General features: G+C 41.8%; 1 protein-coding gene across 2 annotated transcripts in view; it reads left to right on the top strand.

Moving 5' to 3' along the window:
* Positions 1-8,059, top strand: part of sptbn2 (spectrin, beta, non-erythrocytic 2) — a 65,944-nt gene extending 57,885 nt beyond the window's left edge. The window contains exons 36-40 of one of the 2 annotated variants that reach the window (XM_088320456.1): positions 1,076-1,147; positions 2,336-2,508; positions 4,149-4,322; positions 4,402-4,444; positions 7,329-8,059. In XM_088320456.1, the coding sequence (XP_088176582.1) occupies positions 1,076-1,147; positions 2,336-2,508; positions 4,149-4,322; positions 4,402-4,444; positions 7,329-7,541 (675 nt within the window). In that variant the 3' untranslated portion in view covers positions 7,542-8,059. The remainder of the gene's footprint in view (positions 1-1,075; positions 1,148-2,335; positions 2,509-4,148; positions 4,323-4,401; positions 4,445-7,328) is intronic. The other variant, XM_088320457.1, reaches the window with a different exon arrangement.
* Positions 8,060-12,383: the final 4,324 nt, after the last annotated feature.

The raw sequence follows: 12,383 nt of genomic DNA, 5'->3' as shown, positions 1-12,383 counted from the left end.
CTTGCTTTCAGTACAAATAAAACAAGCGTTACCCGGTTTGAGAGGAAAGGCTTTATCAGTTGAGACCAGTGTTCCCTTAAGCTTCTCAGTGCACAAGAAAATCAAGCCAGCGCACAAAAATGAGGGCTCAAAATTACTAATTAAGATGTCAAAAGTTACAGTGCATGAAGGTAAAAAGACACGGGTTCCCCTGATGTTGTGTCCTAAATGCGGTATTTTGAAGTCGAGTCGAAGTGGAACGAAGTTGAGTAAAGTTGGTAGAGAACCGGCTTCTTTGGCTCGGCTCACTAAAAGGAACCGGCTCTTTCGGGTCCTAAACGGCTCTTCGGGTTGTTTTTGCTTCTTTAATCCCAACATGACCAAATATTATGTAAAATTATGCACAGCATGACTTAAAGGAAGGGGGGAATAGAACAAAAAAGAAAAAAATACCAAAATGAAAAAGTAGTGAAAAGTTGGGAAAAAAAAAACAAAAGGAAGAGAAAAAAAGAAGGAAAAACTTAGAAAAAAAGCCAGAAAAAAAGAAAAAGAAATGTAGGAAAAAAGTAAATAGAGAACAAAAAGAAAAAAGTAGAAAAAAACACGGAAAAAAGAAGAAAAGTTTGTGTTGCATTCAAATCATTTCCAATGATATCAAGTGAATCTTGTTGCCAACATTGTACTTCCACTCAAAAATGTGATTAAGTACAGTTGTGTATCTTGCAACCGACTAAATAAGCCCCCCAAAAATGTTAATATTATGTGACAAAATATATCAGGAAAAAAATTGAAATGGATATCTTGTGAAAGAATCGTAAGAGGAAACGACGTTTGTAGGCCGTACAACCTTTGCAATAGTACACGAGTCGATTCATTCAAAAGAGAAAAATAATTTTGCACTGCCGGAAACTCAGCAAAATGGTAAGTTTTGGACATGTTTGATCATGATTTAGTTGCCGAAATTGGGGTTGCCGTTGCTCACTGTTGTTTCCAGCGTTGCTCACCGACGTTGTGTGAACGCTCAGACCCCTAAGGAAAATGACAGGGAACATTGGTTGAGAGGATTTAACAATGTGCTATTGCGCTTTTTTACCAGCCGTCGCTATCGCTATCATTGGGATCAAAATCAGAGGCTAAGCGCTCGTGTAAAGCAAAGAAGCCGCAGCGTGTGAGTACTGCAACTCGGTCCGCTCCTGTAGCCCGCACTCAGCTCCTGGTCAACTGCAGCAGCCATTACTCCCAGTCACAATCCTCGCTTTGTCGCCGCCCTCCCATTGCCAGCTGCGCTCCGAGGCGTGACTCGGATCCGTGCCCGGATCAAGTATCCGTCTTGTTCACCTTTTCTTATTGACCAGGATTTGAGTGACTCCCGAGTTGTTTGTGTGTGTGTGCGTAGTGGTATTGGTCCAAAACACTGTAGGTGTAGTTTTTATACCCAAATGTGACAGTTGCCTTAGTAGAGTGTAGACTCGGTCAAAGGTGAAAAAGATTCCCCAAGCTGTATCCATTGTGGGTGAAAAAACAGTGTGGGTGCATTGCTGAAAGAATTGGTTACCATGACTAGTTACTTCATTTAAAAAGTAAGTTTTTCTTGACACTGTTGGGATTTAACTATCAAAATGTACCGTTTTACCAAATCGTTCGAACGAGTTATTATGACTCCATTAACCAATCACAAACTACATTCATCCAACAATTATGCGCGCTCGTTTTTTGAGAGAGAAATGACCGGGAGCCGGCATTTCCACATTGGGGTGGATGTTTATTATTCCTAACAGCAGATCTAAGTGTACCAACAGGAGACGGCCCCCATCCGAGTTGCCCGGGATTTATACATTTCAATGAACAAAGCGAAGACATCCTACTATTCTCCAATTGGCTATGTGTCATCTGCAGCTAACTTTAGCTTTCTCTTATTGGCTATCTTCTCCCCGCATGATGGTGTGCCGGCTCCTCCAATGGGCGTGCCAAGGAATCCGCCCGGGCTCCGCAATCTCTGGCCGTCCAGCGTCAGCACACCCAGGCCTCCTGTTCTCAGAAGTGTCCTAGACAAAACAACTGCCGTTTATGCATTCCACACAGCCTGCCCTGACCTTTTATCGTACATTGAACTAAAGCACAGTGAATATCTTTATTCCCCGAAAGCGGTACTTAGCAATGCGTGACTCCCAACACGGCTCAAGAATAATCGTACGTCTTAACTGTACAAGCAACGGCAGATATGCGCTAAAACATGCGCACGGATAAGGTTTCAAATCATAGACTTGAAACACCCGAGTCAGCTGGTGAATAGCCGGCCGGCTCCTTCCAGGCGGCGCTCTTCCGCCCCCGGCTCATTTTCCCTTCCGTATCGCAGGGCTCGGAATCGGAAAACGGACCGGGCCGGGACAGCGGATTGGCGTCCTCGCGCCTGGACCCGTCGGCGACGTTACCGGGCCGCGGAGGGGCCGAGGCCGACCCGGACGCCATGGAAGGCCTCCTGTGTCGGAAACAAGAGATGGAGTCGCACAGCAAAAAGGCGGCTACCAGGTAAAAACAAAATACAACAAAAAAAGAATAATAGACCGGTTCATCAATGGAAACTCAGCAAGAAGAATATAAACAAACAAATAAGTACTATAATACATCGATGAATATATCCCCGTATTTATTCATTTAAAGTTTTTCTTTCAAATATTTTAAAACCTCCTTTTTTGTATATCAAGAGGGTAATATAGTATTTAAAAATGTTATATATATGTATATGTATGTATCTATATATGTGAATGTACGTATATGTATGTGTATATATATATAATATATATATATACACACACACACAAAAAATGTTGTATATATATATATATATATAGATATGAACGTATGTATATGAATGTATGTACTTATGTATGTATATGATTGATAGATAGATACTTCATTTATCTCCGTAGGGAAATTGACACTTCCAGCATTATCCTTGTGTTGAAAAATAAAATAATAAAATAAAAATATAGAATACAAAAATAGCCAATATAACGTGTTGATATAGAGTATTTAAATAGTGCTACGGAAAATACACACTGTCATAAAAATAGGGTAATATGCAAATGTAGGGGTGGGGTTTCATGTGGGTTTTTACTCCCCCGGGTGGGGTTAAAGAGCCTCATGGCATGAGGAAGAAATAACCTCAGTCTGTCCTTGGAACAAGACTGTGTGTATGTATATATATATATAAAATATAATGTATATGTGTAGATGTATATGAATGTATATTTAAATATACATGTATGTGTATATGTATGTATAAAATTGTGTCAAACATCCTTAAACAAAATCTTAGCTCAGGTGGAAAAATATCTACTTTTAATCTGTTATTTTAAATATTTTGTCAGATATTTTAGATTGTCAACTATTTTAATGCTTCATATTTGCCTTGTTAAACACTAAAAATAAATAATCGTGCATAAAAAAAAGAAAAATAGGATGAAAATAGGAACATTTTATAAATGTGTTGAACATTTTATAAATGTGTTGATTCTGAGAAATGTTTTATTAAGGTAAAAAAACAAAATGATCTAGATCATTTTGCTTCTTTCAAGAATATTTTAGGAAATAAATATTCTTGCAATGTGCTCATTTTGAGAATTTTTACAAAGGTAAGACAAAACATGAAAGGAGCAGATATACCTGATGTGGCTGTTTTACTCATACTATTGCATTTTTTAAAATTATTTTAGAAATGATGACACTTAAAAGAACAAAAATCCATAAAACGACTATATTATTTGCCGTAACAGACAATATTCTCGTTCTTAAATAATAGGTTTCTTATTTAACAATGGTCAAAACTATGCAGTAAAATGTGAAGAATAATACCTGACGTGAGCAAAATTCTCCGTCAATCAGGAATACTGTGTATATTGTATTTTAGAATAGAAAAGAATAGAATATACCTTTATTGTCATTGTTACAAAATGGGTTGAACATATTGTGACAACGAAATTGGGCATGGCACTCCAGTTTCACATATTAGCAAATGAGGATAAAAGAGAACAAGATAAGGAACAGAGAAGATGCAGTTATAAAACAAGGAGGATAAGGTTATAGTTATAACCTACTTTTACTATGTACATATTGATTAGTATTGACTGGTGATCGGTATAGTCTTCTAATTCTTTTACATCTCATAGGTCATGGCAGAATGTATACTGCGTCCTAAGAAAAGGAAGTCTAGGATTTTATAAAGACGGCAAGAGCGCCACCAACGGTATTCCCTACCACGGGGAGGTTCCCATCAGCCTGGGCGAAGCCGTCTGTGAGATCGCGCACGACTATAAGAAGAGGAAACACGTCTTCAAGCTCCGGTGAGCGCGTATCCGATCGCGGTATTTCTCAAAAGCGGAGAGAAAAAAATAGCTGACATTGTGAACGTTGCACTTTCAGGCTCGGAGATGGAAAAGAATTCCTGTTCCAAGCCAAGGACGAGGTAAGAAAGAGACTTTTCTAGCCTTGATGTTTTTCTTTTAAGACAAAGTGCAGAGATCCACCCAACCTCTACTGCTCACCCAATCAAATTGATCTAGGTGGTCAGCCGGCGTTTTGGGGTGTTTATAGTTTGTTCAGTGGGTTTTCTTCATGAAGTATCTCATGAGCTTCCATTGACACCCTGACTGTGAACAGTAGTTAAGAATGTGTCTATACTATACTAAAATGAATCAAGAATTGCCTCAGTGTTGCATCGGCTTCGTCTGTAGCAAGGACGAGATCTGATAACTGAACCCGGGAACGCCAATGTGATCAAGGCCCATGTTTGTACTTTTTCTAGAATAACAATAATAACGACTATTAAAATATGAATAATATTAACAACATTTTTAATAATAATAATGAGTGTAAAATCCACTGTGTCACCATACGGAACATTTGGGTGTCCTTGTGTACCCGGGGGCACGGTTAGAACAAGCAAACTCCGTACAGGGAGGCCGGTCGCTGGAGTTGAACCCAAGACCTCTGAACTGTGAGGCGGACGTACTAAAAGCGACACACCCGGGTCGCTATTTTCATTTTTTCTCGTCAGTCTGCCTTCCAAATAGTTCAAAATACATACTCCCCAAACAACATTGAAATATAAGTTTAAACATTACGCGGGGACCCTCATTGTCAACGTACCGTTGGAACCGCCTGACAGGATACTGCGCCCGCCCGTGCAAACTACACTGATTTTTATTCAAACTAGCGTTTATACGGGTGCTTGAAATCCTGGAAAATGCTTGAATTTTATTATTGTGTTTTCCAGTACAGGATAATACCTGAATTTTGGGTGAAGTGCTTGAACAAGCTTGAAATTCTTGCCATGTTTGAAGAAAAAGAATAAAATGATAGTCGTCACAGCAACTGTGATCGCCCTCTACAGGTGCCTCAGAGAGTGCAAAATAGAGATGCATCTCTACAATGGGAGAGGCAGCGCTCGACAGCAATATAAAAGATACCTCACAGAGATGACTAGCTTAACTATCATTTTTTGCTAATGGATTTCGTTATGCTACACCTAGAATGTGTATTAGTGCAAGGATTACGTATCAATTCTGGACATTTATTATAGGCCATGTAAAAAATGAAGGTAGCCTTTTTTAAGTGGTAAATTGATATTGGAAGAATTTCCTGCAACTAAAAATGAGGACTACATAGTCCCATTATCTTAGCCAACACCTATATGGGGAGAGATTTGTATCAAAAAGATCCACAAATACACTGTATTTGCGTTTTACTCGAGCTCTAAAAATCATCCATTCATCCATTATCTGCACCGCTTATCCTCAGTAGGGTCGCGGGAGTGCTGGAGCCCATCCCAGCTATCCTCGGGCAGTGGGCAGGGGACACCCTCAACTGGTCTCAGGGCAAACAGAGATAGACAATTCACTGGCTCATTCACACCTAGGGACAATTTGGACCGGCCAATTCACCTAACATGCATTTTTTTGGAATGTGGGAGGAAACCCAAGCAAGAACAGGGAACACATGCAAACTCCACACAGGAGGTTCGATCTCATGACCTCAGAACTGTGCCACCGTGCTTCTAAAAATCCTATGTATTGATAATTGCACACGCAGGTTTCAATATTTTATATGTAAATTGCAGATATATTTGTAAATACACGATTCACACGGGATTTCCTCTTTTAGTGGTACTGGAAAAATTGGAACATTGACCTTGAAAGTGCTAAAATTTGGCCACGAAAAAGGAGTACAAACCCAGTAAAACAATAAAATGATGGAAAATATTTTTCTTTTGGTCCCAAACGACCCAGTACTAGGCCGCGACCCGGTAGTTGAGAACCCCGAAATTTTTTTTCCCGTTTTATCGTTTTGCTAGGGCAACACGGCGGATGAGTGGTTAGCGCACAGGTGTCAAAGAGGCGGCCCGCGGGCCAGATCGGGCCCGCTAAGGGATTGAATCCGGCCCGCGAGACAACACTCAGAGAAGCGCAAGAGAAAAACGAGCTGCAGGTTGAAATATGTCAACTTGATGGTTGCCAAAGCCAGGTGCCTCAAGCAAAGACATTGTACTTGTATTTATTTCTCTCTCTCTCTCTCTCTCTCTCTCTCTCTCTTTTCCACCCCTTTTCTCCCTCTCTCTGTCTCTGTCTCTTTGTGTCTTTTTAAATTCTTTTGCTCTAACTTCCTCCTTTCCTTTTCTCTCTTTTCTCTTTCTCTCTTCCTACCCTTCGTGCTTTCTTTTCGTTTTTCTCTCCTTCTGTTTTTCTATTTCTCTTTGGATTCCTTTCTTCCTCTCCCTTTCTTTTCCCCCTCTCTCACGACTTCTCTTTTTATCTCTTTTGTTTCTCACACTCTCTCCCCCTCTCTTTTTTCTTTCTTTGTCCCGCCCTCTCCTTTTCCCTCCCTCTTTCTCTTATTTCCTTATCTGTCTTTTTCTTTCTCTTTAATCTATTAGTCCGGCCCCCGACAGAATGTTTGTTCTATCGAGGGGCCCCCGAGTAAAAATGAGTTGGACACCCCTGGGTTAGCGCGTCCGTGGCGCTGTTCTGAGGTCATGAGATCGAACCTCCTGTGTGGAGTTTGCATGTTCTCACCGTGCTTGCGTGGGTTTCCTCCGGGCACTTTCCTCACACATTCCAAAAACATGCATGTCAGGTGAATTGGCTGGTCCAAATTGTCCCTAGGTGAATTGTCTGTCCCTGTGTGCCCTGAAACCAGTTGAGGGTGTCCCCTGCCCACTGCCCCAAGATAGCAGGGATGGGCTCCAGCACCCTCGCGACCCTACTGAGGATAAGCGGTGCAGATAATGCATGGCTGGATGGATATTTTTGCTATCAAAATGCTTGACCTGTACCGTCTCTGTCCACCCCAAGGCGGAAATGAGCTCCTGGATCCGCTCCATCCTCAGTTCCATCCCGTCGGGATCGGGAGACTCGCCGGGGACTCGGCGGGTCCTCAACCGCGCCATGACCATGCCCCCCATCTCCCCCGCCGCCGGCGACGCCGGAGGCGTGACCATGCGCAACAAGGACGGACGGGATAAGGATCGGGAGAAGAGGTTCAGCTTCTTCGGCAAGAAAAAATAAGGCCGGCGGTCGGAATCCCGGAACGACGCCCGATTGCGACCGAGCGAGAGTATAAAACCGCACGCCGGACAAAACGTGCTCTGTATTTCGACAGCTACAGGAAATGTACTCCCGCCTCTCCCCCTTGGTTTCACCCGCCGCATTGTTTCGATTGGCCGAAATTTCCCGATGAACTTCCGTCTGGACCAGAGGAGCCAGTATGGACACCACGTCGGTCACATTTGAACTGCCGTGCGATTTTTTTTTTTTCCCCCCCCAACCGACGAAAGCTCTTCTTCGTTTCCGATCGATCGCCTCAGATCTGCTTTCCGACTTATTAACCCCACCGATACGATTACTATTTATCTTTTCGTTGTTGCTGGTTTGGAAAAAACAAAACAATCATTTGATTATCCATGTTGTTGTCAGAGACTAAGTACAACTAGTGGAGAATGTCGGTATTGTTATTCTGAATAACTTTTAGGAAACCGTGCTACCCGAGTGACTTCTTCTTTTAAAATAAAGCGCCGTTCATTTTAGCAGTCTGCCGTAAGTGAAAGCAAATGATATATTTAATAAGCGGTTTGATTTTTGGTTTTGCGAAAACTGCCTGAATGATCACCAGAGTGATGGATTTTGCTTGATTTTCCAACGTTAGTTTTTCTAGAGTGTTTGCGTGCGTGCGTGTGATGTGGACTTTGCACGTCGATATTACTCATCGCATAACGGCTTGATGGATGCTACCAAATGCGGATGAAAATTCTGAATTTCTTTTCTGGAATTGCCTATTTTTGGGGTATTTTTTTCCCCTTTATGTCATCACTCTAGCATTTGGGGGCAGCCGGTGTTATGCGAGATTTGCATCCCCTAGCTACTATAAGCACTTTGACCTGGTTTTATCTCACTTTTCGGGAAATAAATGGCGAACATATAACCAAAACCACTTCATCTTGCATTTGTTGGGAATGTAGTGCAACTTAAACCATTCCGTCTTTGTATTTGTTGTGAATGGAATCGAACGGTAATGCACACGTATAAATCACTTTTGAGAACTGTTATGCACTCAACCATAAAGCTTATTATGATAGAGTGCATAACAGTTTCAATACGAGCGATTTGAGTCGAAAAAGGCAGAATAAACTGCTCAAATTACATTTCCAACAAATGCAAGACGAAGTGTTTTTGGTTATATGTTCACCGTCACATTCCCAAAAAGTGATAAAACCAGGTAAAAGTGGTTATAGTAGCTTGGGCACAGGTGTCAATCAGGCGGCCCGCGGGCCAGATCAGGCCCGCTAAGGGATTGAATCCGGCCCGCGAGACAACACTCAAAGAAGCGCAAGAGATAAACGAGCTGCAGGTTGAAATGTGTCAACTTGATGTTGCCAAAGCCAGGTTCCTTGAACAAAGACACTGTACTTGTATTTCTTTTTCCCTCTCTCTCTCTCTTTTCCACCCCTTTTCTCCCACTCTCTGTGTCTCTCTTTTTCTCTTCCTTTGTTGCTCTTTGTCTCTTTCTCTCTCTGTCTTTTTAACTTATTTTGCTCTCACTTCCTTTTTTCCTTTTCTCTTTCTCTCTTCATACCCTTCGCGCTTTCTTTTCGCTTTTCTTTGGATTTCTTTACTCCTCTCCCCTCTCTCACGACTTTTTTGTGTCTCACGCTCTCTCCCTCTTTTTCTTTCTTTGTCCCGCCCTCTCTCCTTTTCCCTCCCTCTTTCTCTTATTTCTTTAGGTCTTTCTTTCTCTTGAATCTACTAGTCCGGCCCCCGACAGAATGTTTGTTCTATGGTGTGGCCCCCGAGTTCAAATGAGTTTGACACCCCTGAGCTAGGGGATGCAAATCTCGGCAGGGATGCATTTCTCGGCATCACAGCGCTCAATTTCAAATGGGAAGCACATCGGGCTGGTTATGAAACAAGACCACTTTGAGCCTTTTTAAGAGTCCACAGAGAAACATGCTCTCCCGTGTACTTCAAGGGCCCGATGTTTTGCTAAAACGGGACTGTCCGATGGATTTCAGACAGCTTTTGAATCCTCTATAACGGTGTTTGTGCTTTGTGGCATGGTTATACTGTAGGTTTAACTGAGTATTACCATCAACCCATCTTTTGTGGATTTCTACATCGTCGAGAACTATTTAGGCCTCGGATTAGACTCTTCAAATGAAGTTGTAGCGTCACTTTCATCCAGGTGTCGATTTGCCTTTGCTTACTGCCAAAATTCAACAGGAGGTAACTTGATAACGATATGAAACCGGAGAGTTAATATGTCCCCGCTACATACTGACAGAGAGAGATGGAAAGCTACTGCTTTGAAATGGAACGCTTAGCCTTATTCCGAACAAACGCGGAACCGGTACAAGCGTGACTCCGGTCAGAGTACAGTACAGGTGTCGAACAGGCGGCCGATGGTTTAAATCCGGCCCGCAAGATAACAGTGAGAGAAGCGCAAGAGGAAAATGAGCTGGAGTTTTAAATATCTCCACCGGGTGTCACCAAAGCCAGTTAACACTTGCAAAACAATTGTGGTAGATTTCTCTATTTATCTCTGACTCACTTCTTTTTAATTTATTCCTCCCTCTTTTTCTTTCTCCTGTTCACTCGCTCTTTCTCCCTCTTTTTCTTTCTCCTGTTCACTCTCTCTTTCTCTCGGTTTTTCTCTGTCTTGCTCTCTTTCTATTTTCTCTCTCTAATTTACACTTTAATTCTCTTTCTTTCTATTTCTTTCTTTCTCACCCTCACCCTTTCCCTTTTTCGACCTCTCTCTCTCACCTCACTTTGTCTCTTTTTCTCCTGCTGACTCTTTTTCTTTCTGTCGTTTCACTTCTCTTATTCTTTTCATCTTTCTCTTTTTTCCACTTAATTTTTCTCTCTGTATTTATTTCCCCCTTCTCTATTCATATCTCTATTCTGCTCTCTTTTTCTCTCACTGTTACTCTGTTTTTAAGAGTCCGGCCCCTGTGAGATTTTTTTTATAGCATTTGTGGCCCCCAGCTAAAACCAGTTTGACACCCCAGGAGTACAGGGTGACCAAATGTCCAATTCGGTCTAACGTGACACCAATCCCGCCCCTAAATTGTTCGTTGAGCACAAAGATGGACGCGGTTTTGCGGAACATTGTCTTACTTCAACTCACGTGAATGTAATCTACGTCAGTAGGCCCAAAACTACAAACGGAAGTGCTCTCTCCTGCATGCTGCATGCCCGGAAGCGTGTACAGTTTTGAGAAGATTTTTGAAAAAGGGCGCCCAGAAAACTACTTTGTAGAAGCGGGAGAGCACTGAAAAGGGTGATATTTTTTTTAATTTATTTTTTGCGGAAAGAAGGAGGCAGGGTATTTGCAGTCGAGGCGGAACTGGTCATTTTTCAGTGGTTTGTTTGACTAAAAAAAATTCATTATCTCTTTGCTTTTGACAATGTCCGTTTTCTTCCTCCGTAGTTGTGAATAACACTACTATTGATTATTGCTATTACGATCATTATGGCTACTGTTGTTCTTACTACTGTTACTAATGCAAAAAAAGTGTAATTGCTGTCCATATTTTCAGGTACGTGTCTGTAATAGGCAAGCAGCTCTTCTACACAGTGTCGGTGTGCCGTGGAGCATTTTTTTTTTCATGATGATTCCAAAACATGTTTGTTGACTTGTGTATCTACAGCTAAAATATTAGGAATAATAAAATCTGGTTTAATCAAAAAATGTGCGATTGTTTTGGGGGAGGATATGAGGCAGAAATGTCACAATAGTCCTTTTTTTGGAGTTCTAATGCGCATGTGACGAACTCGTGGCCTGCCTACCATATCTATTTATGTGGCCCGGGACAATGCTAAGAGAAGCACGAGAGAAAAATGACCCTAACAATGACCTGCAGTCTTAAATGTGTCCACCTGATGTCGCCAAAGCCAGGCGCTACTCGCAAAGCACCCACAGTAGCTGGATTTGGTGACCACCATTAATCTACCAAGGACATCTAGGAAACCCATCCCGAAGATATAAAGCTAGCTAGGCCTTGTTTAAAGCAAAAAAAAAAAATTGCACCCAAATGTGATTGCGGAGGTTTAAAAGAGCTTTAGCTTCTATTTTTTAGTAGATGTGGTCATTAACAGCCATATCCAGGTAAACATTTTCATAGAAACCAGAAAGACTTTTAAATCATTAATCATTTAGTGTTTGTATACTATTTTTGTAACTTTCCAGTCTGCATGAGTTTCCCAGAGTTGAACTGTAGTGGAAATGAATTCCATTTTTTTGCTTTTTTTCTTCTTTTAAAACAAATCTCAGATTAAATCTCAGTGAAAGAAATTAAAATATTAAGAGAAAAACCTTCAATAATCGTTTTACAATCAAATCTTACATGCCTGAATCATAATTTAAATGTGAGCCTCTGAGAAGACCCCTAGCCCTACAGCTAAGGTTTTTTATGCCAATAATGAACTAGTGAGAATGTTTATATCTACCATGTGTGTTTGACATGTAATGTGTTTTAGTTCAATTCAATGCTCCTCCGCTATATGACAAAAACCCCAATTGACTGAGGAGAGGAGAGCAGACGTGGTCAAGCTCAAAAACGGATCGTTATTCGGGACGGGAGACTTGGTCGAGATCAAAACAGGTCGTAATTCGGGACGGGTGAGCAAACGTGGTTGAGATCAAAACAGACCGTAGCGGGAGACAAACAGGAGCAAAAAACAGGACGGGCGAAAAAGGGCTTGCCGTGTAAAAACGGAGATTCGCAGACGGACCGACAAAAGGGAACTGACAGGACAGAGTTTGAATACTGACAGGGAGCCGATCTGTCAACAAGCTGCAGCTGGCGACACACAAGCGGAGCCAATTGGGCGCCATGGCAATTCTGGCACGTT

This window comes from Urocampus carinirostris, chromosome 17, assembly GCF_059441175.1.
Source record: "Urocampus carinirostris isolate Australia breed hairy pipefish chromosome 17, RoL_Ucar_1.0, whole genome shotgun sequence".
Classification (NCBI taxonomy): domain Eukaryota; kingdom Metazoa; phylum Chordata; class Actinopteri; order Syngnathiformes; family Syngnathidae; genus Urocampus; species Urocampus carinirostris.
The sequence above is the reverse complement of the archived record's forward strand: the minus strand, read 5'-3'. Positions and strand labels throughout refer to the sequence as shown.